Source organism: Aphelocoma coerulescens, chromosome 1A (assembly GCF_041296385.1).
Source record: "Aphelocoma coerulescens isolate FSJ_1873_10779 chromosome 1A, UR_Acoe_1.0, whole genome shotgun sequence".
In the NCBI taxonomy this organism is placed as follows: domain Eukaryota; kingdom Metazoa; phylum Chordata; class Aves; order Passeriformes; family Corvidae; genus Aphelocoma; species Aphelocoma coerulescens.
The window spans coordinates 52,990,846-53,017,550 of NC_091014.1; the positions used below are offsets into that span (position 1 = coordinate 52,990,846).

The following is a 26,705-nucleotide window of genomic DNA, read 5'->3' on the forward strand; positions in this document are numbered from 1 at the left end:
CACCCAGCTTGCTCAGTGAAGTGGGTCCTGCAAGGAGGAAGGAGGAGAGTCATGGTCCATAAGTGAATCAACATCTCTGCTTTCCTTCCTCTCCCTCCTTTCCCTCTTTTCAGCCCTTGTAGCAGTATTTCCGGAGTCTCTTTGCAACACTGACATCTGAGTTCCTGGTCTGGGGAGGGGAGAGGTGGGAAAATCAAAAGTTTTGGCTTTGTTGTGCCACACTTTGCTCCTCAGGTCTGCAGAGCCTGGGAGAGAGGCAGGGCTGAGTTACTCAGTGTTAGCAGAGGGGGATGGGATTGCTGCTGCTGTCTTTCCACACCTCACTTACCATGTTGACTTGCCTTGCTGGTTGGAAATTGCTTATCTATGGAGTTAATCAAATGCAGATCAGAGTTGCATTCCTTGGACTGAACTGATTCTTCTTGGTCCAGTATTTTGCAGATAGGGATCGAGGATTTCATGTGCTGCGTGTTTTCAGGGAAAGGCAAACTGACATCTTGGCTGAATCCCAAGGAATGGAGTGGGTGGCAGAGTTTATATATGGGCTGGGGGTTGATTTGGCTCTAGCTGCTGTGTAAAGTTCACTTTGACAGCTGAAAGATGCAGAGAGAAGCACTTTCAGAATTAGAGACAGTGAGGTAATGAGAAAGTGACATAGGAAAGGAAGTGGAAGGGGGGAGGTGGGGGGAAGGGAGGGCTCAAAACTCGCCTTGACATCATCTGATAGGTTTTCCACCCTGTGCAGCAGCTATTTTTATGCTTTCAACTCACAGTAATTACAGCTCAATGACAGCCAACTTGCCAAAAGCAGGGGTGGTGGTATATCCCAGAGTGGGTTGGAGGACTGAAGAGCTGCTCAAAAGCTACAACAAAAGTCCAGGTTCCCAGGCATGGTTCCTGCTGCTGTGACCTATTTTTACATCTGCATGGTGGTTTACCTTTGGCTACCTGTCATCTCTAGGAGTTTTCTGAATGCTGACTGGCAGCACTAGCTGTCACCAGCTGGTTGAAAAGATAAGAGTAGGTAAATTTCAGGCTCCTCCTGAGAACTGGAGAAGCAAAAATGTACGGTGCTCCCAGCCTCGCTTTTCTTCCTCTTCCTAAAGGTCACTGTTGGTGGGAGGCACTGTTGGTGGATCCTGGGAATATCCACTCAGTGAACTCACGTTACGTAGATGTGATCCCTAGCTGAGAAATAAGCAACACATGTGGCAGTGTGAAGTCTGTATTTATTTTGAAGTATAAGAGGAATTGAGTTGTAAGACTTCAAAGCTTTACAGTGATGTAGTGCAGCATTCTATTATTTTTCCAGCTTTTGTCTGCTTGCTAGAAATCTCAGACAGATCTTCAAATGTAGTGGGCTCATACTTCTTTCTTGGGATTCATCTAGCTTAGACCTTGACTGAGATCTCTCTCATGTTGCCTGAGTGAGCATATTTTGCAGCTGTTTGCAAGTTTTTAGCAGTACATTGTTTATATTTCATCACTAAATTATGTGCATGCAGATGATTGCAGGCATTGTGTCCTGTGAGAACATTATTACTGGGGGAAAGAGGAGAACCTGCATTGAGCTGCAGAGAGGACTGGAGGTGAAATGAGGAAAAAAATGCACATTTGAAGGTGGTGGTGGTGGAGATTTTAAGCACATTTTCTATCTGCTTATTAATTTGAATTTAAAAATGCAGTATTTTTTGGGGGAGAAAACTAATGATGCGGTTTTGTGCTACAGCTGAGCTCATCCAAGGTCTACCCTATGTCAAGATTGGTGTGTCTCCTCTCTCCCTTTCCTTGGCTTTTCAAGATAGAAAGATACAAGAAGAGAAAGTTAATGAATTAATTAAAATTGTGTGTATTTGAGGTACCACTACCTACTCACCACTCACAGTAATGAGTAGGTAGTGGTACCTCAAATACAAGTGTTGTGTTCCATGCCCACCAGACCTCAGAAGGAGCAGAATGAGTATCTGTGCAAGCTGTGTATGCACCTGATGCAGCATCTTGAGGAAGAATACATCCCCACAGTCTGCACCTCATTTCACACTTGAAAGTCAAAGGATATATGGCTCAATTGATTTCTCATGCATAGATTATGAAAAATGGGCCTGATGTTTTTCAGATGAGAAATCTGTGGCAAATTCTCAGGTCCCCTTGGTAAAGGTGATTGTTTTGCCAACAGCACTTCTGCCAATTCCAGGGTAAAAGTTGTGCAAGACACTGAATGTTGGGTGTACATTAGTGGGGTTGATCCTACTTTCCTGGAGTGGTTAAGCAACTGAAACTGTTGTTGGAATCCTACCTCTGCTGTGAAATGTGTTTTCCAATCTACCCTGCTGATTTCCAGAGTAACTGTCAAAGTTACTTGTTCTTACATTGATATTTCTGTCCATGTGATTGTTGATCAGACTTTCAGATCTCTTACCAGTACATCAGGATCCAGTAAAACAAATTAAACTTCTTAAAGCTTTTTTGATGCTTATAAACAAGTGAAAATGGTATCAGTGTTTCATACAAGACAGGTTGCTCTTGGCCTTTACTTACCTATTAGAGTCCATGTTTTGCAAGGAGGTACCCCAGAAGCGCTTGCTCGTGTTGAAGGTATCCTCCAATCTAGGCCCTTTGGAGTTTATCTTCTTACAGCATGGAGGACATTATCCAAGTCTTTTTCAGAGTGCTGTGGCCCAGATGATCTGGATAATTACTCCTTCTTTTAGAACACTAAATAATGCTGTGGGACAAATTTGATGTTGTAAGACAAAATTTTAGAATATCTTCCTCAGCAAATAAAAGATTTCTCTACCATTGAGCCAGTCAAGTGTTTTTCTACCGAAGCCGTTTTCTGCATAGGAAAAAGAAAGGTATGTCTGTGTACATATCTACAGCTCTGCAGTAGTACATTGAAAAGACCAGATCTTCATCAGTTCTCTAAATTTTCTTCATCAGAACTTGAACAACGTCTTAGGGCTGTTTTGGCAGTACCTGGGTATTGGCAGGTTTGCTGGATAGAGCAGCTAGCTAGCGTTTCCCAGGTTTCGTATGCTGTAGTGACCTACTCAGAGGCCCTGGTTGGCAAAATACTAGCAGGTTCTGACCTCTGTAGCTGGATCTTGTCATTTTTACCATCCAGATGGTATATTGCTTGCCAGGAGAAGTAGAACTGGGTCTGACACTGGATAGTTGTTCTTCAGTTATTGCCGTAATTATGGGAACTCTCTGCTCAGACTGTCAGGCCTGACTCAATGTGCAGTTTTGTGTTGCTGCTGAAAGGGGGAATCTGGACAATGTGTTTCTTTATCTTCTCCTTCATCCTGTCTTTAGCACTCTTGTGGTGTGCTGGGTCTGTTTCCCAAGGCAGCTCTCCACAGTGCCGTGACTGCTAATGCTCACACAAAAACAGGCTCATCTATTTATGCAGTAATTTGACCTTATTGGCTAAAGTTCACTGTGAGACTGAACCTTCACCTGACTCTTACAAATCCTAAATTGAAGATGAAAATTTGAGTATATGGTGGTAATTCGGGAGTAGTGCAATTACAGAGCTTTATATTATCACCAAAGGTGTTTTTTCACTCATGGGAACATTGGAGTTTGGATTCTTTCCTGGGTAAAGGTTCAACATTTTGAAGTAAGAAGAGTACTGTTGAAAATACTCAGAAATGTCACCGATGCCATCTAGCATTTGGTTGAACACTACTTTTCTTAGATATTAGTTTCATTATTAGAGACAATCTTTCCCTGTGATTTTAATTCCAGCCTAGCTTTATAAAATGGCTTGAATGCCTCTCAAACTGTTTGAAAATGAGAAACTTTTGTCTTGATTGGGATGGGAACAGAATATGAATTGGAAACTGTTCCTATAGTGTTTAGAGTATTCATCTTTTTATTTTGGTAATGTCCGTGTGGTTATTGTTGCTTCAGGTGTGTAGGATAATGCCCATTGCCATTCATCTTTTTTTTTTTTTTTGAAAGACACAAGAATACCTTTTTTAGTGTAATCCTTGGATGACTCTCTTTTCTTTTCTTTTTTTTACCTCACCCCAGACTTCATTGCATCTCTTATGATTCATGCTTAGCAAAATTAAAAACCAGCAAAGCTACTGGCTGTACTGGTGAGAGTACCCCCTGGTTGTCGCTCAGATGGAATGTGTCTTTCCCTGGCCACTTCCAATTCCAGTACCATGCTGGGCAGTGTGTATAATCAAAGTTTGTCAGCCATATGGCATCTGTTCATGATGCACATGAATTAAGCTTGAGATGAGGTGGCTGCCTCCATACAAGCACAGATTCTGAAGTTCTAGTGCTTGCAGTAGAGGGTTATTGATTTGGGGCTGCAGATTACCTTCAGGTAGGTGTTTCTGCTAGGTTGGGAGAAAGGATTTAAGGGAAGAAGGGATGAGAATATGTGCTTGTACAGAAGTAGCCTGCTTCTTCTGTGTGTGGTCTCAGAGCAAATGCATATGAAGATTATGCATTATTATCAGTATTATCTTGGATTATCAGTTTAGCTTTCTCCACAGCTAAAACTCTTGTTTCTAATGGTTTAAGCAAGAAGGGAGAAAAAGCACGTGGCTTCTGCACTCAGAGCAGGGGTATTCTCCTGGCTGTGTGCACAGCGTGCTTACAGTCGGGAGATGCAGGGGCAGAGAGGGTACTGCTCAATCACATGATATTGCCTGTCTGGCAGGTGTCTGCAGTGTGAGTAGAGAAACCAACTGTTCACTATTTTGGGTGAATGAGGTTGGCTGTTACTGCAAGTGGCCCCACAAAGAAGTCCACGCATCTGTTGATAAGCAGTGCTCTGCATACTGGGTTCCTGAATGCTTATAGCTGCTTGCTGAAACAGTGAAGTTTCTGTCTGAGCTTTGAGATTGTAGGAAGAAAAATTTTGCCAAGAACCTTGCTGGTTTTAATCTTTAGATGTTGGCTGTCAGGGTTTGTCTGTGCCTACAGAACCTCTCTGTTCTGATGCAAGCACAGCCTTGGAATCTAGCAGTAAACTGATTTTTTTTTCTGCTCTACCACTTGGTGCAGTGACCGAAACCTGGTAGAGAGGGATTGCAGTTGGGTCTTTTGTGAGGATTAAGCACTCCTTCCACTTGCTTGGGACGCCTCCTGTGTTACAGAATCTGCCTTCAGGTCCAGGGATTTCCTCTAATATGTTGGATAAAGCCAAGACACTCCAGCCTGCCTATGTTGGGATTGTGCCACTTGCAGAGACTGTGTCAAAGCAAGGGAAGAGCTGTTCAAGCACATATCAGGATTCATACCACAGCTTACGAGAAGGTTAGCAGGCTCTGCTTTCTTTGTTGTCGGCACTGTGTAATTCATTTTTGGGGGTTTTATTTTGGGTTTTTTTGGTGGTGTTGTGGGGTTTTTTTCCCCTCTTGCATATTAAATCTGCCTGTTTTTTGTTTTCTGGGCAATAGTCCAGATTTTGGGTTTCCCACTGACTCCTGTGACCTCTTGTCCCTGAGGGTGCTCAAGCACATCACTCGACAAGCCCTGGAGCTCTGTATGTAGTGACTTGCAGTGCTGGGACCTTGAGACAATTTCACTTGAATTTGGAAGTTTTGATTTCAAAGTTAAGATTTCTTCTTCTCCCCTACATCTGTAGGCCACTTGGGAGCAATGTTTTAAGGCTGTTTCATTAAAGGTGTAAAGGCTTGTTCTGGAGTGGCAACTGCCTTGAAGAAGATAAGAGTATCACATTTTAAATTTCTGTGTGTTCTTGTTTTGAGAGCATGCAAGGACTGTGGTGTATATATCCAAATGTGACTTTGTTTTAATTGATGGTATTCTCCTGCAAATATGTGTGACTTTTTAATGAGGATTTAACAATTCTGAAAGATTATGTAGACAGAGAGAGGTCAGATTTCAGGGAGTGATATCTAGAAGGAAAGAAGAGGATCTGGAGGGATTGAAGAAGAATGAGAAGATGAAAACAGGCAATGATCCATTCATAGTGCGTAGCATAATAAATATCAACAAACAGGAACTGGGAAAAGATTACAGGGAAGAATGGCAGAACATCACAAAAAGCCAATGGCAAGCAGCAAGGTTTATGTTTTATCAGAAATACTGGATCTGTCTAGCTACAATTTTAGTAGGAACTTGCAGAAGGGAACAATGATCTGGAGTACAGTGGCCTCAGAATAAGGTGATGACTGATTTTAAGAGCGAGTAATGTCATCTGAAAGGAGGGGAAAATAACTTTCTGACATTTTGGACAGCAAAGTAAGATAAAGGGGGGGTAGGTGTTGAGGACAAGAATCCAGCTAGAATAAGGCCATGTTTGTTGCATAAAAGATGGCCAGTGTGTGGAAGAGGATTTTAGCAGCTGCATTTAGAGGATTTTTTCTCTGGTACGTAGTCTTAGCCTGCTGAAGCTGCCAAACAAAACTGTTAGGTTTCTGCCCCCAATTGTCACTCCCCCTACCAAGCCTATTTAACATCTATCAAGAGCTAGCTTGTTGCTAACTTTTAAAAATATTACTATTTTTGTTGCATGTTTTCATTGGAATATTCTTTGTTAAGAAAATATGGAAAAGGAAAAGAAAACTGAAGTCACCGTCCTCAAATTCAAGTTCAGGAGTTATAAATCCATTAGTATAGGCAGTGTTCCCAGATTTCTTTATCTGCTTTGGAGACATAGAGCTGCAGCATATCAATCTTCAGAGGAAAAAAACAACCCAAAATTTAAAAAAGTCAGAACTTGCATCTGTCCTGTATTTGTAAGCATTGATTTTCACAGAAGGTGAGCACTTTGCATTTGGATGTGCCAGGATGCATCTTTCATCCAGTCACTAAATATCACAAGCTGTACAGCAGGATAACATGCACAACAAGGAAAAAGCAATTCTGTCTTACTTTAACCAATATAAAAAGTTTTGTTGCTGTCTCGAGTTGAAGTGAATTAAGGCCATTGAAATCTTGTATAATTCTGGTTATTGGAAAAGCTGTGTTGACTCTGCAAAGTCCAGCAATACCATCAGCCTGCCCCATGGCTAATTCATGATACTCTAATATATGTGATGAGGAAAGCTGCTTTCCACCAGCTACCAGATGAAGGTTAGGGAGGAGAAATAGATGCTGCCAGCTTCTTTCCTGTCAGATGAAGAAAATAATAACCCTTTAGCTTTGCTGCTGCTCCATTCAAGTCTCCTGCAGTTTCGGGATGCCTGTTGTATTTATGCTGTAGCATGCCCTGTGTTTTGCGGAGCCAAATCTTACAGGCAGTGGAGGAAGAGATGCACCCACGTGTAAACCCTTCCAGAATTAGCATTGAGCTGAAACTAATGACTGTTGTCTTAGATTCTGGTCCCCCTAAAAATGGGACAGCTTAATTTTGTTGTCATCAAGACAGAGAATTCATGCATTTGTCTTCCTTACTCTTTACCACCTCTTAATAAAACTGGGCAAATAAGGGCTGTCTGTATTAATGCTGACAATGCTCATACCTATTCTCTTAATGATTCTCATGGGAAGCAGCTATCTGGAATAGACTATGTCTTGCTTCCTGGTTTCTGGAAAACAGATGTCTCCTAAATCTGATATATTTCTTCTTTTGAATTAGGACTTGACATTGAAGTTTGGGAACTGGTGATCCTTTCTGCACAGAAATGGGTTTGACATGCAGAAGTCAAAGAACTTAAGCTTGTATTTTTCAAAGTGTGTGTTAGGGCAGTTATTTGCAAAATTCCTAGAATTCAGGAATCCATAAACATGTTTTCTATTCAAGAATGCCTTGGAATGATTTAGTTTTCAAATACTAGAGCCCGGTTTGCAGTTCCTAGATCAGTTAGCACAACAGTATGGTAGCCCCTCATAAGAGATATGAAGAGGGAATTGCAGAAGGCTACTCAAAACCCAGTTAGCATTCACGTGAGTTTAGCTTAGAATTAAGTACTTCCAAAACTAAATTCCAACTTTTCCACTTCTGTGCTGCGTCTTTAATTTGTTGCTCTTGCACTAAACACTTTTTTTTTTTTGGCAAGTCCTCCCTTCAGAAACATTCAGTGAGACTCGGGGCCTGACAGTGAAACTCACCTGTCTTTTTCCAAGATTTGTATCTCCGGGCCCAGACACAGGAACAAGTTCCTGCATGCCATCTGATCTGCACGAACTGTGTGCACATTCTTGGTCCACAGCAAATGGGAGGTAATTTGAGTTAGCTTAGCCTTTGATTAAACTATTAATATCTGTTCAGTACTTTGAAGAGATCAGGAGTCGTGCAAGTGCTGGTTAACATTTGGATTTCTTCAGGAGTAATCTAGACCTTACTGTCATTACACCTGTGGGCACCTGAAGGTCCAGCTGGCCCATGGCCATACCTCATCGAGGAGGGGTCAGGAAACCTGCACATGTAGACTTGGAAGCTCTCAGTCCCAAGGAGATCCCCAGCAAGAGGGCAGCCCCTGTGCCCAAGGCATCTCACAGGAATGCAGTGACATTTTTCTGTAAAGGGTGATCTGTGTCTTCCTGCTTCAGAGTGGACCTGAAGTTGCTGTGGGAGATGCGTGAGCAATGCAAATGCATGGATAAACAGTGTCAGAAACCAGTCACAAAACACACAGATGCCTTTCTGAATTATGGCCTAATGCATCCCACTGTTTGGAATTATTTATGCAAGTAGTGCTCTGACACATTAAAACACAGAAAATGTGTTGAAAGTACGAGGAGCTGATGTGCTGGCATTTCTTATGGCAGATCCAGAGGCACACCAGAGTCCCTGTAGCCTCTTGCTGCAACCACAGCTTGTGACTATGCTTAAAAGTAAGAGGTGCATTGAAGGTAAGATAATGATATATTTATGTGAAGTGGCTTGAAGTTGTCAATTTAAGGGTCAATTTAACTGTCAATTTAAATTTATTTTTACTTAATAGCCAGTGTACCTTGTTTGACTGTGAGGACTAGAGGTGTTTCAGGGTATTTGTTAACTCTGTGACATGAGTGGGAAGCTTGGGGAAAGGGTTAACACTCAATGATCAGGGTTTTTGTAAGTCAGTTGTTATCAGTGGAAGAAAAGCCATAGCATTATCCCTGGAGCTGAATTCACATGTTTTTTCAGTCTTGATGCTCTAATGTGTTTTTGGTTTTTTTGGATATGACATGTTTTCCCCTCTTGCAGTTTACTGAACTATTCCTGTCAGTGTAATGATCCCCAGCTGTTGCTTTAGCCCTAGCTATTTTCATGCTGGGAATGGGAAGAGGAGGAGGAGTGGGACAGAGGCTAACTTGTTTACCACACTATGATCTACTTAATTTGTCAAAAATGGCTATTACAATGCTTTCTGTAGTGCAAAGTAATACTAAAAGGAAAGAGTTGCAGACTCTTACATCCTGCAAGAGCAAGGAGATATAAGGACTCAACGCATGCAGAAAACGAAAAAGAGTAGAAACTGGGTGTGGTGTGATGAGTACAGCTGTCAGTAGCATTTATGCAGACAATGCTTTGAACTAGTAATGATACCAAGTAAAATTTCCAGTAAGTGCTTTCCTGCCCTGTCAACTGAATTTTCTTCACAGTTGAACTGAGCTTCATATTCAGTGGCAGTGGTGCTGAGGTACTGATAATCCCAGCAACTGGGAAACATATTAATAAAGCTTTAAAACACTTGTGTGGCTTTCAGATTGTTGATTTTTTCATAATTATCTGTTGTTTCTTTTTTCAAGAAAACATCTCTGTTTGTACTTTTAAACAACAAATGACTGATGCTTAGACTTCCCAGGAGCTGTTGAAAAGCAGATGCTTTTTTTGAAAACAGAACTATGGTATTTAAACTCAAACTGCTTTCTTTGCATCCAGAAACAACTTCTGGAGTCCTTGTCCAAGGATGAGGGTCAGTGACAGGAGTGGGTTTTCCTTCTGTTTTCGGATCCACCTCAGGCTGCCTGTGTAAATCTTATCTCAGTAGTCACCCCCGATTTTTCATCGTGCTGTCACACCTGCAAGTCATTGATCAACAGCTTAGTGAATATCTATACCAAAAATAAGTGCCTGCTTAGATCTTTCATTTCGTGCCCCAACTCCCGTATCTCCAGTCTTTTCTGAGCGTTGAATTACTGATTTTGTCACCTGCTGCATCAATAAATTTCAGTCCAAAATGCAAAACCAGCACATTTTTTGGCAAGAACCTCTGCAACCTATGGTAGAAAATGGGATGTGACTCCTGATGTGGCTTAGGTTTATCAAATTAAGATGTGGAGTGGGCCTGTGGGGCAAATTGTGCTGCTTTTTCTTGCAGGAGGCTCTGCAGGATATATAATCTGCCCAAGGTCATTAACATGGAGCAGAATTCATAGTTTCTTTCTTTTACTTGGGCTAATGAAAGTAGATACAATGTTTTTCCCTGGCATTATGTAATATTTACTAATCTGGTATCTCTCCAAACTACGAGCAGACCTGCAGTAGCTGAAATACGTTGCAATATGGCGATTGCTAAGAAGAACTACAAAATGTTTTTTTGCTCATTGGTGTATTCAGGAGAGATGAGATGGGTAGTAAAACTGTGCAGGTGATCTTCTGTCAGAGTTTATTGTGCATATAATATAATCAACATTCTTTCAAGTGAACAAAGATTTGAACTTTCCAGCCTGCAGTTCTGCCATCTAAAGTTATATTGGCCTGATGCAGCTAATAAGAGATGTGAAAGAAGTTGATGATAAGGAAGAGGATATATTGCTTTGGGACTTAAATTGTTTTCAAAATTAACAGTGAAAATCCAGATTTTCTAGACTATCTTATTTTAAAACTGGCTTTCGGAAATAAACTATAGAAATCAGCTGTAGAGAAAACCTTTTGTAAAAAGATCGCTTTTTTGAAAGTTTTCAGTGGAAGTGCCTGTGATGGACTTTTCTCCATCATAGGGACAGGAATCACGTGTTGCAGTCATGCTTATAAAGACCTCATTCTGTGGTCTCCGTCCCCAAAGGCAGCTCAAAGGCCTGTCACCATTCTGAGGGTATTTCCCATAACAACTGTGCTGTACCAGCTGACACATTTAACATCTTTTGGTAACCTTCCTCACTCAAAAACGCTTGTCAGGCACAAACGTTGTGCTGCCCCGCTGGGTTGCTGGGGGCTGAGCTGAGTAGTGCTCTATGGGTGACAGAAGGAAGAGATCCACTTTTGACTTTCTCCAGTGGAGTTTCTGTAGCTTCCCGCTGCTCCATGTTTCTCTAGTAGTAAGTGTATGGAGACTATAGCTGTGTTTTTTGTAGGAATGGAATGTGGCAGGAGGTGTGTTCTTTGGTTACACACCTCTGCAAATTTCACAGTGGTGCTGGAAGCCAGAATACTAGCCAGAAACTCCCTTTGCATAATTTGATCAGTATTACAAGCAACATGTAACCTGTCCCTGGAAATAGTTGTGTGTTTTGTTTCTTATTTTGGTGGATGTTCTTTTTAATCACTTTCACTTTCCTAAGCATTCATGCCTCTGTCTGTGTTACACTTAGGTGTGAAGGTCCTTCTAAGCCTGCCTGCAGCCCTTTTCCGCTCTCTGATGCCAAATTCTCCCTCTTCAGAAGCAGAAGACGACATTTTAGAAGTAGATGCTACTTTGTGTCTCCCTGAGAGACTCTTTTACTGCTGCTAATAATACCTGTCACACTGACTGCAGGCAGTGTAGAGCGAGGATTGTATCTTCAGGACTGACATGTGATGGTGAATCTTAACTACGGCTGCAAACGCTGTCTCCCACAGCCAGCTCCCTGCCTCATTGCTGGAGGCAGTGACAGAAGGGAAACGTGTCTGCCCTTCACTTGCTTTTGTTCAGGATATGAGTGAAAGCCCACCTCCATTACCAGTTGGAGAGAATCTTGAAGTGTGTGTAATCTGCTGCTGCTGGCAGTCCCCTCTGTGCCCTTCAGCAGAGGACTGAGCCAGCAGTAACATTCTAAACGACTGCAGAATTTATCCACCAGTCTGAAGTTAGTGGTCATGCAGGCCATTCTGGACTGCTGGGTTTTTTTGGTTTGCCGATTGACCTGTTATACAGAATTATATTAGTTAAATATTTATAGCTATGATAGTACATTAAGCCTCATAGCTCGAATTGTTCAATACTGTGGATCTTCCCTCATGGAAAAAACCACAGTAGTCAGTCCTGGAGATGTGTAGTCCAGAGTTTATTTGAAAGAAAGTAAATGTCTTTCGAGAAAGGAGGTAACAAACAGTAGATAGATGTTGTATCATCACGGTGCGAAGATTCTGAGGGACTTTGATGTGCTTTTTATGTGTAATGCAAATTCTGGGGATCAGCTTCCACACTGGGCTGCTGTGGAGGAACTGATTTCTAATGCAGAGTAATATGATGACCACAGCTGAATCTTGCAATGTTTTTACAAGTAGCAACAGAATAGAATAAGTACAAATAGAATTTGTACTTAAACGATAAGAAGGTGTCAGACTGTTGGAATACGGAGGCCAGGATCTTTATTTGAACCTCAGATGCCATGACTGTGGCCTGTGTTCTTTGCAGAGAAAACAGCAAAGATGTTTTTAACTACCATGCATTAAAGAAATATGGTAATTCCTTGTAGCATCCACCTGAAATTCTTGCTAAGAGAGAATGCTGGGGCTTGGAGAGAAGCTGGTAAGAGGAATGCTAACTAGATAGGGAATGCTCTGAATCTTCGTTTTGCATGTAATATGCACCTTGGACAAAACCACTGTTGTTTTCCCATGAAATAACTGTCAGCACAATGAACTGGCTGAAGCTGGGAGATACTCAAGCTAGCTAATTTAAAATTTTAAGGCCCAGCTCTCTGAGTTCCCTATATAACTAGTTAATTATTTCTTCTAAAGAACTGCTGGTTTTGTATTTAAATTTGCATACTTCTAAGTAATTTTTTTTTACTACTTGTGGAATTTGCTCTCATTTGCATTTGGTTTCAGTAAACCAAAGATCTTTAGGTGGTTTTAAATCCGAAATGGTCTTGGAAATACAGAATTATTCCATGTTTTAGTGGAAAACCCCAAAACACAGCTCATATGTCGAGGTGTCCCAGCTGTTGCCACAGAAGTTCTGTGGTGTTTTGACCATTAGATGATTCCTGTGAGGGGGACTTTTAACCTCTATCTGTAGAGGGTGCCCTGTGGCAGAAGGAAGGCTGAGTCACTGGGCCAAAACCAGTCTCTCAGAAATGTTTGAGGAAGTTTGTGACCTTGATCTATGAGGCTCTTTGTGCACTGGAGCACTCTGCTGTAGCAGAAATTGAAGTATGGGAGGTGACCTATGAAGGAAAAATATTCAACCATGTCTCATTTGCTGCAAGAGGCATAGAAAGATTTCCTCATCAATTTTAGTGTTATAAACATATCTAATCAATCATGTGTGTTTATGGATGTGTCTGGGCATTGTCTCAGTGCTTGATTTTCTTTCTGCATGTTAGAAACCCACAAAAACTCATCCCTCGAACTCAGAATTTTAAATACAATGAAAAATTGTTCAGATTCTGACATACCTCGAAATGTTTGTTTTTTTCCTTCTGTATAGTTTTTCAGAAAAACTCCCATATATCATCTTTATGGAAAATGAGCTAGTTGGAACTCTTTCTTCTTATAGGCAGAGATTCCACTATCTTTGCAAGAAAAAAAATGAAGAGTTTGAACTTGTATTTCCCTTGTGTAGCCTGCCTTTTGTACTGTCACCTTAGTAGACAGCTGTAGATCTAATTGCCAGGATATATCTACCTATTCCTTCTTCTTTCTTCATTTGTCCCCATCTGCCATGTCATACTAAATTATGGGGGAGAATTTCTTTCTAGGGTCTTCTTTGCAAGCTGGTTAAGGGCAATGTTAGTTCCTCCTTATTCATTGTTTCATGGAAAAATACAAATCACTATAGACTGACTCAAGTTTACACAGGGAGTTGGGAAATTCTCTCTGTTTTTCCCTCCTCAAGACTTCTCTTCCAGCTATAAATAGTAACAATGGATATATAGATGGCATCAACAAGTACTGATTACAGTTAATATTTACTGTACTATGATACCAGTGGGTCAATTTTAGGTAGACCTTTCTGCCTAGGTATTTTGTTACAGGTCATCTTGTTGGATCATGCATGGTAGCCAGATTCCATAGATATGGATATGTGCCTAGTTACTCACATGCTTAGTTTTCACCTAACCAGCACTATTGAGACAGAATGATTTTATAAGAATCAGTACCCTGCACAGAAAGCAAACCAACTTTTCCTGCTGACTAGCTTGTTGTGCCTTTTTACATGTTGCATATCTTTCTAAATATACCATGTTACGTGTATTTCAGGTTAATTTCTTAAAGTTGTAACAGTTTCAGCAAGTGCTGAGATGGATTATAGGTGTACCAAGACTTTATGGTTGAGAGTGAGCTTTTATGTGTTCAGTAGAAACACTTATGTACTAATAGTAACAAACATATCTGATTTTAAAATTTTAGTATCCAGTAAGACAAAATTGGCTTTGCATGAAAAAGTAGCAGTGAATAAAATGGCATTAACTCCCCCTAAATCTTACATGTTTAATGGAAATGGAAGAAGTTAAGTTATGAAGGAAGAAGGTAAAGGTAAATGCTGTAAAATGCACAGCAACTGCTAGTCTTAATTATAAATATGTATGAAAAGAACCCTCCAAAGTTCAGCATAACTTTCATGGTAATAATCAAGTTTGCATTTATTTGGAGTCATATACATGAGTAGCTCCTGTGAAATAAGCATGTTCAATTGTGTGCAGTATTGAGACTGAATCTCAGAAGTAAAGAAGTAAACTTCTAAGGCTGTGAACTGGCTCTTTCTCTGGGATCTGCACATTTTACCACCAAAGCCAATGCTGACTTGAGCCTTGGAGAACCACTAACAGGAGTAACTGTTCTGTCCTGTCTGGAGCTTAGATCATATTATGTCTTGGTACTTGGAAGGAGCTACTGATTTATTTTGTTTTATAGCACTGTGTCCTAACAAAACTAAAATTGCTGTAAATGCTGGTTTTATCTTCTAAATACGGTTTTTAATTAACATTAATGCGATTTCTGCATTTACCAAATTTGATATTAAGCCTCAAAAATGACCTGCTGAGGTAGCTTGTTGTTCTATGCTCTGTGTGAGCCAGCTACCTTGTGGTAATATGAGGATGGAAATAGATCCTTTTACTTTTGACTGTGTACTTCTGTTTTCATATTCTTTGGGGAATTCTGTAGGTTGGGACTTACGATTCTGCTAAATGTATCAAAGAATCTATATTTGTCTGTCTCCACTAAGTGAACTACTTAATGCCTCATGACATTGACTCATTAAAAGATAATACAGTATTCCATCATCCTTTGAAAACATCTTTTTAAATTTTTCCTATTTCATATTTCTCTTCCCGTGGCATTGTTGGGAGATTTGCTATTGCCCTGAACCTGTTTTTTTTTTTTTTTTTTTTTTGTTTCTAGCCAAAACTAGTCTTCTGGAACACATTCATATAGGCAATCAACAGGCATGTGTAAGCTGCATGCCATGTCAATGATTTTATATGACCCAAGAATATTTTGAGCATTAGAACCTTTGAAGAGTGTGATTTTATCAAGAAACAAGCCCTTCTTCTTCTGAGAGTGAGAGTCAGTTAATTTTCTCATTTCCCTGTCTTTTTCTGTTCTTAATTGACCAGTCACTCCTTTTTCTGTACTTTCAGCTGCTTTTGAAAGCTTCTGGGCATTTGAGAGCCTGAAGGCTTTTAGAAGTGCTGGATGGCAAAAACCAATTCCAGCGTGATGTGACCCACACTGCATCCTTGGATTATTGCTAGCACATGCACTGTGAAATATTTTGAAAGTTACTGCTTTGGAGGTGAAGCACCTGTTCTGTTTTTTAAGAATCACTTGATAGAAGGTTTAGGTCTGCATCAGGCAGAATCATACTCCTGTTCACATCTGTATAAATGTTTAATGCTTTCATAAGCTTCCTAAGAGGATAAGAAATAAGAGGTGGTTATGGAAAAAGTTTCAAGTCCTCTATACAAGAAGTGCCTTTGATGCAGTTGTGTGGCTTTTTTGATTAAACCTCCTCTTTGGCTTTGTTCCCAGAATCATCTCTTTTGGACAAGCACAGCTGGGTAAGGAGTTGTCAGTGTTCCCTGGACTGGTACGAGACACCTTTCCATGTCAGCATGTTGCAGCAAGACATGCTGATTTCTGCAGGGCTGCAAAGAAAACTGCTTTTATCACTCTCAGAACCTGCAGTAGGGAGCTGCTCCTGATCCTGGTTTTGTTTCCTCTTCAGGATATGCTTCACAGAACTCCTCTTTGGGTGTATGGAGAGTGGTCCCAATCCTACTTCCCACAGGGGGAAAACCACAACATGAATATAAATAAGTGGCTTTTGCCTCTAGTGTGAAAGGTTCTTGTAACAGTTGAAGAGACCAAACCAAATTTTCTTTCTATGCTTTACCCTCCCAAACTCCATTTTCTCCACAGCATGGTTGCTAAGGAAGGGCAGAGGAAGCTGCCTGCACTTTAATAGCAGCCCTTGTTGTTGCTTCAGTAGAGAAAAGAGGTAGTGGAATGTGAGATAGTCTCAAATGGTAAAGAAATAAACTTCTGCTTAACTCTCCCTTTGTGCAGGCTTGCTTCAAGCTATTCTTTAAAATGCATTGAAATGAACAGAACCGTATGGCTGCTGCTCCCAACAACAGTGGATGCTTGCAAATTGTGAGGATCAACAGTGTATCTGCTGCTTCTCCTTCACGCCACAGAGGGACACGAATTTTTGGCATCCACTTCCCAGGGTAGCAAACTGTCATATAATCCCTGCAGTTTGGGTGTCATTTACAGTCTGCTTCACTTAAATGCTTCTCTGTTAACTGCACAGTCTGCTTAAATGCAAAGCCAGCATGTATTCTCCATCAGCAGTTAGTGGATTAAAATGCTGTTAGGCTCAGAAAATTGCCTTTAAAAAAGGCCCAAAAAGTTAGCTTTTCTTTGTTGGTAACGCCCATTCTAGCACATTCTGTGTAGTGTGGGGTGTGCTGTCAACAGCACCAGAAAAATGCAGCTCTAAAACAGAAAAAGCAATCCTCCTCAGCAATTTAAGTTATTGAGAATTAATTTTGACCATTGTATACTCACTCACTGATCATAAACTATCACAGCTGATTTTTTCTTTTAGCTTCTTGTGGATGCTACAAGTACTTTGGTACACTAACAGCCCTTTGCTGCTTTTGTACAGAAAGGTGTTGCAACTGGAGTTTTACAGATGCTGCCCTTGCTGTTGAATCTAATCTGGCTTCCTGTTGAGGCATGAAAAATCTAATGCAAGTCAACATTTGTTTTGTAAGCTGGCACAGCTGAAAAATGCTCAGAGACCATTTTTTGGTGTGAGACCATTTTTTGTGTTCTTACCACCTCTCCAAGGGACTGAATTCAGTAGGCTGTAGCTTCCACAGAAAACAACAGCTGGTGTACTGCATATTCAAAAGCTGAATTTGGCATTTGCTTCTGGTCAAATGTGACTATTTAATCAGAAAGTAGGAAAAATATTCTCTTCTTAGTGTAATTAGAAGGGCTGCTGGCCGAGTGGTAAGTGGAAAGGTGGCTTCATCCTTCAAAGCAGTAGTTACATGGTACTGTGATATTTGAGTTAGAGGCCCCAGTTCTGCACAACCAGCTGTGCCAATTTTGTTCAGCAAATACCCCATGCCATCAAAGTTGTCTTTTATTGTTGCATATTATAATTAAGTTGGTTGCATGCAGGCCATTGCATACGGTGTTAAACACACTGGACTGAAAAATTGGAAAGTGTGTGTGGGCTGCAAATGGTGGCCATGTGCCACATCTCCTTAGTCCATGGTCTCTGACCCTCACAAAGTAAACCTAGTCAGACCTGCTCAGTGCCACGCCAGTGAAAATTCTCCTGAAATACCTTTGTCACTACAGAAAGGCAGAGGTGTTCAACTAACTGGCAAGTTCCCATCCCAGCTTGTGCTGTATTAGTGCTTTCTTGTGAATTAACAGGGTACTGTAGCTGTTCAGTGCTTTCAAAGTGGGCTCTGCAGAGGTGCTGAACAATTTACAAATAAATGACTGTGAGCCCTTATGAGCATTAAATTGCTTTTTACTGCTTTTACTTACGCTTGCACTTTCCTCAGCTTAGATAATGAAGTTAGGCTAATTTCACTTGTTCTTCAGTAGTTTCTCTTCCTGATCACATGGTTTATTGATTGGGCTGCAAGGATAAATTCTTCTATCAGGCAGACTGCTTTCACTGAATTTACAAAATTGATAAATCACGTCTGTGAGCATACAGCCTTTCTTATTAATATGCAGTTTATGTCTTGCACTCTCCCATTTTGCATGGGTATCCCAGCCCGAATTCCATGGAGTTCTGCCTCCCTCAGTCCCTCTATAAGGTTTCATTTGGCTTTAGCAGCCTTCCTTCCTTCCTGCTCTGCACTGCTGCTCATGCTGTCCCAGTTGTAATCCACCATATGGCTGTGCTTAATCATTACCTTGGTTGGGTGACCTTAAGTATCGCCTGGGATTCCTCAGCAGGAAAGGTTTTGTAGAAATGTGAGCACAGACTCCCTTTGGCAGTAAGTCTGTATTGAATATAACATGCACAAGGTCTCACCACAAGCTGCAGTTCACAGCCCTGTGCTTCTTCTCTCTAGTTTTCAAAAAACAGGAAATGCAGAATATTTTTAAAATGTATTGTCACAAACCTATCCTGGTATGTGAGACAGTTTCTGAAAAGAGATCTTAATTTTATTTTTCTCTGTTGAAATGCTGAGATGCAGAATCTGCAGTCTAGTTTTCTGCAGTAGTTCTAGTCACATTACTAAATGCAGTGTGGTTTAGAAATAGAAGGGCTTTCAGATATCTATGTCTAAGGGCAGGCATGCTGCTGCAGATTTAGGTGATGATCTGCAAAAAACAACTTAGCTCATCATAGATATTTGTTCTTGCTTCTGCTTACTACTAATGCACCCCTGCACTACCACCAGAGTTGTAGCTGTCCTGAAAGTGCTTATGGGTGCAGGCTCTGTATATTATTTATGTGCTGTTGAATCTGAGCTGCCACCAGCTGTGAGTAGCTGGTCCTGGAATATGCCTGTGGCTGTTGAGAAAGTTTTATGCTAAGATGAACAAAAAATAATCATGACATGCTGTATTTTACTAACTCTGGTGACAGTAGCTGTATCACAATATTATTTGTCATTTAATACATCTCCCAGCACCGCAGGTCTTCTCTACTCCTCTTAAACTGCAGTGGTCCTCTCTCCTAGCTCCCAGATTTCTCTGGAACGTTTTACTGATCCTTGGAACAGTCCATTCGGGGATATAAAAACATTGTTCAAAATTTAATTGGGAACGTTTCATACTTGTGAAGTAAATAAATTATGCCCAGTTTTGAGTGGGAAAATCTGACAAGCATGCAAATCCCACAAAATATTGCAGATACCAGGTACCAGTTTGGAACTTACTTTCTAGCCAGTAGTTATGCACTGCCTTTTATATGACCTGATTTATTCTTAACTTGAAAATTAATGTACAGGTTACGTAAAGGGCTAAAGGAAACAGAAGATTGTCCATTAGTGATTGAAAGACTTACACTTCAGTTTGTCTTAGAGTAGCTTTGAATTTCTCTGGTCATTCTAGACCTTTGGCTGAGCTCCATGTACAACAGCCTTGGATTGGTGCTTGGGACATCTGTTAATCTATATATAGGATTCACACACTTGCACATGTAAACAGGTGATCTCCTAAATATATGAAATGGCATTGGGAACTCCAAGTACTTAGTTAAGCCAAAATGTATTCAGGAGTGAACTGAAATAATCCTTTTTGCCTTCTTCCCTGCCACAAAAATAAGCTGTATTGGGGAAAAAAAAGTACTTTATGGGGGTTATAACTTGTGCTTAATACGTATTTATATACATTCATAAATCCCAGGAATTACTTAGTCTTATAAAAAGGGTCTTGAAAATGACTTTTTTTCTATTCTCCAGTTTAGTCCTCTTGACAGTTTCTTTCTGTCAAGGGACATAGGGTTTAAAAATAAAAGGTGCATATAATGGGGAGAGAAAGCGGGTAGTAGATTGTAACTAATAAAGAAATAAGATATATTTAGAAAATTCATAAGGGAGGCTGCAGTTAGCAGGGGAATTTAAAATCATTTGATGAAGTCTCTAGCAGTCTGACTGAGATTCATTTCTAATAATTCTGGGAACAGCAGGGAGACTTCAGAAGAGCGAAAGACCAATAACATTTTGCATCACGAGTGATGTAAAGTGAGTAAAAAATGGCTCATCTGCTATCACTTCCAGGAAAAAAACTATGGAAAATTTTATCAAGAATTTAGGTGGTGTAAGAATAGCAGTATAATCACACTGATCAGCTTTTCGGTGTGTGAAAACAGGTCTGCTCAAATGTGATTTTGTCGTTTGGATTAGTGAAATTTGGTTGCTAGGGGTTTTGTCTGGGTGCAACAGATTTTTATAACATCTCTAACTTAGTAGTGTGGTATATTTTGGTTTTAAGAGGTATATTTGAATTTAATGAAGTGGTGCTTAATTGGATTAAGAACTGGTTGTAATCATAGAAAGCAGAAAAGTGTTTCTGGTTGAGATCAGCCTGGTAGAGTCTGGAAACACATGCAAGAGATTGTAACAGTGTGGACAGAACAAATACTAGTGGAGGAATAAATAATGACGTTAAAAAAAGGTTTAGACAATTTAAGCCAACTGAGACAGTGGAGCAAAATGCGCATTAATACAGATGACAATACAGGTGTGCACCCAGGAGCAAAAAATGCCAACCACACCTGTGTGGGGGAGTTTTTTGCTGAAAATCCCTGACTGGGAGGTGAAAGGTAAAAAGTAGGCGTAGTTAGAAATGTGAGGGAGGTAGATGGTCGTAGCAAGTAAGTGGCAGAAAGGGCTAACACATGTTACTAGATTGTAAATAGGAAAATGTGAGTAATAGTAAGATTATGTACACTTAAAGCTGGGGAGGTGGACCTGATGCTGTAGGTCTGTGCCTTGTCTGTATACATTTAGTAACATGTGCTAAGTTAGGGTATGGCTATGAGTCCCTAAACAGGTCAGTAGTAGAAGTAATGCCATGCAGTGGGAGATTTAATGGGCAGAAATCACGTAGTGGCAGTGTGTTGTTCGAAGGATGAAGTCTAACTCCCACCTTCAGTGCTGGCGAATACCTGGTGTCCTGGTTGTTCCACTACAACTCCTGGCTATGTGGTCATCCTCTTCAACTTGCCAACACAAAAACTGGTGCCTGTTTTGACTGGGCTGCGGTCACTGTCGTGCCAGTGAGTCCAGCCACCAGTCAGGGGGACATGAGAGGGGATAGAGGGAGTGAGAGATTTGACACTGTCTCAGCAAGGTGTTTGTTAGATCAAGTGCTTCTGTAGATTTGGGGTTTGATAACCTCAGAAGCAATCCAGCAAATGAGAAGCTCTGTGAGCAGGCTGGCTGTGAGCTGTGTTGGCCCTCACGCTAGCACAGAAGTAGGAGTGCGATCTCATGCTGGGTGGGAGGAAGAGTCTGGACCTACCACTTCTGTTTGCAGTTTCACAGCCAAACGAAGGGCCTGTTCCTTCCCCTCTGTGTTCACTCCTCCTTCTTCTGGCTCTTGGCTGATCCCACACAGAATTACCATGGTGCTCTGTACATCCTCCTCTCCTCTCTCACTTCCATGTACTAAAAGAAAGTAGTTTCCTGCCCAGGATCCATATAGTAAGAAATCATAATTTGTCTTAAGAAACAGAAGAGAGGTGAGTTGTTTGCACACTGTGCACAGAGGTACTTCCACAGGTAGGAGATACTTTTCTCAGTATCATAAACAGTTTCAAAGAAAGGGACATCAAGAGTCAATGGAAGTGGAAGCCAGACAAATCCAAGAAGAAAGTTAAGTGTGCATTTAAGTGAGGGTGATTAGGTGCTATGGAAACAACCATAGGAAGGAAGAGATGGATCTCTTTTTTTATACAGAACCCTTATTGGAAGATGTATCTTAGTCAAATGCAAACTGCATAGGTTGAAAGAAACAGGTAAAATGTGATGATGTCTGTAAGTAGACAAAGTGGCATCTTCTTAAATTTTTTGATTTCTGCTTTAGGGATTGTGCAGTACATATTTGGATATAATGTATGGAGTTAATGTACTGGACAAGCAAAGTACTTAAGAAAGGAGGCGTAAGGGTTATAATGGGATTGCATTGTTAGACTGTAGAACAGTTTTGCTCTGTAGTGGTTCCACTGCATTCGTGTGGACTTTCATTATGTGGACTATACAAAAGGCTTTAGCTTGACAGAGAAATTAAAATTAAGACTGGGGAGATGAGATGCCTTGCCATTCATTTTACAATATGTGGAGTATACTTAGGAGTTTGGGCTTGATTGCAAATGGGATTCAGTGATACTCAGGTTGTCCTAATTTGAGTCATGTGAATTTTCACATTCATGTGAATTTTTTCCTCAATTTCAAAAGGTCGCTTTCATATGGAAGCTGTCTTTGACTGTAAGAAAAATCTAGAATGTTGCTTTGATTGTATACTTTAAAGGGAAGCTGCTATTACAATCTAAATGTTGAAATTATGACTATTCCAGGGATTTGCACTAGAAAAAAACCCAGCTAATTGCATTTCACACAGGTCATGAATATGTTGAATATGCTAAAACAAATAGGAAAAATTCTAGTGATAAGGGGATTCCTTTTGCAGTGGAAGGACACCTCTAGATGTATCCGTGGTATTTCACTTTCACAAGATGTTTCTGAAGGTGAATTTCTGAGCTGAGGAAGGAAATCAGCCTTGTAATTTAGAGTAACGACCAACAATTTTGACATATCGTTTAATCTGCACATAGTAATTAGAGTCTTCAGGAGTCATTAGCAGCTGGGGTGTCACTCTGTGTTTATTGGAGGACTGTCAGCTGGTGTTTCTCTTTGTTTGTTTTTTAATATTAATGGTTTGGAAAGCAGTTGGTGCTCTAGAAAGAACTGAGAAACAGGCCTGGCTTTGTGGATTTTTATCACCCTGCCAAGACCCTGCGCAACTTCCTCTCCCCCTGGCTGCAGAAGCCTACGGAAACCTGACTGCTGGGGGCCACTTCTGCAATTGCAGCAGGGCAGGGCAGCAGGGTGGGAGGGGGGGTCTTTTCCTTCTGCTGCTCACCAGTGCCTTGGCATCCAAAGAAGAAAACAAGATGCATTTGAAAATGTCTCTTCAGTTGTTTCTTGCACTGATGGATTTCCTTCTCTCCCCTCTCTCTGCTGTCGTACAGTGCTGCAGTTGAAGCTCCAGCAGCGACGCACGCGGGAGGAGCTGGTGAGCCAAGGGATCATGCCGCGTAAGTACCACTTCAATTCTTTGCCCTGGTGTTTTTATGCATGTTTTTTGGTAGAGAGTGGTTTCCCATATGATTTGAAAGATCAGGTTCTCTGTTTCTGCATGGAAAACATCCTATGTAAGAGCCCCACCCTGGGGACCAGCCTGGTCCTTCTGAAGTGTTGGTGCCACCTCCGATACTGAGGAAGAGGGTAATGGCTGCAAGTGCAACTGTACTGCAAAACTAGGCTTGCATTTCATCACGGTGCACAGTCTTCTGGAGAACGTGCTATGTTAGAAGTGCCTTATATACTTGACTCCTGCTGGTAATCACTCTTCTAACAGGCTTCCTGCCTCTGCATTTTGTGTTCTTACAGTGTGTCAGCTCCCCAGACCTCTGAGGCACTTTTAACTTTGTGTGTACATATTCCATAAACCGACCAAAACCAGGCAGTGTGTATAAGATGTTAGCCAACAAGGGGCCCTCTTTTATGTTTGTAGCTAGAAAACAGCTAGGAAGAGCCCTGTGGGCATCAGCCATTGCCCTTCTTGCAGGGGAAGGCAAAATCTGTGGAGGTAGAGAACGTTTACTTTTCTGGGTAAACAGAGAGGATCTACCCTAAAGCCAAGCTTTCACTGTCAGATTAGCGTTGGAGAAGGTATTTTTCTGTTTTGTTCTCCTCCTTCCCCCAAAAATGCAAAAAAGGTATCTGACAAATAGTTTTGTCATGCTTTGGTACCTCTGAACTAGATGACTTATAGGTAACAATTTGAAGCAAGACCACACAGCAAATGTTTTATTTTTGAGGTCCTCTCAGTTTTACACAACAGCTGTAATAAAAGGCAGTGGATCAGGTATGTGTTTTCTTCTTTCAAAAGCTTTCCTGCTTCCCTGTTTCAGAAGCTTTAATTGAAGATGGTGTAGTAATGAGGATTTTCTCACTTCTTCTGTTTCTGGGGTGCATGCTGTAATATGACACAGTGGTGTGACTTAGACTTCGCTGAGGGCTGAAGGTTAGACTGTCAGCTCCTGCTCTGAGTGAAGAAAACCTGTCAGCAGCACTCTGTCAGCTGAAGTGGCTTGCTGGATGGCAGTAATGTTCTCAAGAGGTTTCTGGGACCCCTGCTTAAAATTATGTTACCAAAGCAAAAAGAAAATATTATCCTGTCTGGTTATATCCTGTCTGTTGTCTATTTTTTAACCTGGGGAGCTTGTATACAAGCTTCTACAGAATACACTTACCTGCTTTTGGATGAAAGTCTAGTGTCCCAGTGACTGGGCCTTTTTACTAATGCTTCTCAGAAGAAAATGTTCCTGACTTCTTTGTGGTCTCCTGCTTTAGGTGGATATGTATGCAAATACTTTATTAACTCATGTTCAGTACTGGCTTTCTTCAAAGTGTGGCTGGCCAAACTTGTGATTCCTGAGAGGGGTCTGTTTTACAGGCCTTTTGAAAATGAGGCCCTTGCAAGTAATTCAAGTAAGGCATCCAGAATAATTAGTAAGTCTTAAATTTGTTTAAAACATAGCCTAAATTACTAGTCTTTGCAGATTTGTGCCCTTCATTGCTTCCTTTATATCCTACATGTGAGTTTTGTGATGGACCAAAGAAAAATACTCAGTGAAATATTGTGAAAGTATTGGCAACACATGAAAAGGTCCTTTCTGCAATGGAGAAAACCCACTTTAGCACATCTGTTCTAAACAGGATTTGAAATTAGTTCCTCCCAGATAATGGTATCATTATCATTTACCCATACCTGCCAACTGGAAATAACTGCACATAGGGAAATGTTTAAAACATAATTTGCCTGGGCCATTTTTGAAGAGAAGATCAGATGTGAGATAAATTGTGATACTTAAAACAAAAGTCCCATTTTTGACCTGAGAAGTACAGAGGATGACTAGGGACCGTGTTCCTCCAGAAGGCATCTCAGAGCCACAACAGCTTTACTTCTACTTTCAGGAGTTCCTGGATACACATTTTTACTACTGCTAGGAATGTGCAAGTATCCTGTATTCTTTCTTCTCTCTGGCCTATACCTCTTGTCTGTGAAAATGTTTAGGTACTTAATTTTGTCTTGCTGTCATCTGCTACTGAACATGGCTATGCTGGACTCATGTGTCCCTCTTGGGTTTGTTAGCCAGGAACCAAGCTCCACACAGTCCTTTATGATGATTCAGCAAAAGTATAAAAGTTGGAATCCAGAGGATGGTTTGGTGCTGAACTAAAAGAGCTGGATTGCTCTTTCCATGTCAAATGCTAGTTGGCTTCTTTTCTTTCCTTTATTTTCCATCTGGAAAGTCTTAACACTCTTGAGAGAGCTGTGATGGCTGCAGTTCTATCTGCATTACAGGAATGTGCTTTTGAAATGAAGTTCCTGATTGCAACTGCCTACTGTACCTTGCTTTGCGCCATAAAATGAAGTTTGAGAGCTGGATTAAATTGGAATGAAGGTAAAGTGGAAAATATTTTGCCTAGAGCTAATATGCATCCAGCCCATGGCACCAGACTACAGCTTGTCTGGCACCACACCTCCAATTCACCTTCATATCCAGAGTGTGGATGTCACTTCCTCAGCATCGACTTTGTTTCTGTTTTGGTCTTACTGTGCTTTCCTACATGTTCGTTTAGATTAGCCTGTGATACAGATCAGTTCCTGTATATCTTGAGGCAAACAGCCATGGAAAAATCCATGAGCCAAGTGTGGGAGAAGCGAAAGGTTTTGTTTTACATTACAAGCTATGTAGTGTGCAAACTCCCATTGGTACCTTCGGTTCTCCTGACTGAATCTAAACCCCACATAAGATTTATTCTGCAAACTTGTGCCCTGAAAAAGAAATTTCATTTCAGGCTTTCATCAGCATGAGGTTTTTTGACACTGGAAATACGAGGAGTGGGAGATGACACATTTGTGTCACCTTTAAGTGAGAGTGAGAGTCATGCTACTCCTGTTGTGCTTGTTCATAACAGAACTGGGAATTGCTTACTTTGTCCCATGTGGAATTTTGTTTATATGATAGAGTGGAAAGGCAAATGTTTCAACATTTTTTTACCAAGTACACTTAATCTCACTTAAATAACCTTCCCAACCCACCAGCCACCTACAGTAGGACTTTGCTCCACTGAAGGATTAGTGTATTGTAGTAAGAAATAAAGCATTTATAGGCAGTGAAAGAGGATTCAAAGTAATTGGGTTTTATGCTTCATTACTTCTTCTTCCTTTCTGTTACCACTTTGTGTAACCTTTTACTAGTAGCAGGATTCATTAGTTGAAGATTAAAATTCTCAATTGCCCTTAGAAAAAAATGTGGGAAGCAAGTCTTCACCTGCAGCTGACATACCTGTGATCTGAGGTAGAATGACTGTATCTTGAAAAAAGGAGAGCTGAGTTTTTCTATTTA

General features: G+C 40.8%; 1 protein-coding gene across 1 annotated transcript in view; it reads left to right on the forward strand.

The window, feature by feature from the left end:
- MRTFA (myocardin related transcription factor A) overlaps nt 1–26,705 on the forward strand; it is a 74,186-nt gene that overhangs the window by 23,861 nt on the left and 23,620 nt on the right. The window contains exon 2 of the mRNA XM_069002713.1: nt 23,256–23,321. Within this exon, the coding sequence (XP_068858814.1) occupies nt 23,315–23,321 (7 nt within the window). The 5' untranslated portion in view covers nt 23,256–23,314. The remainder of the gene's footprint in view (nt 1–23,255; nt 23,322–26,705) is intronic.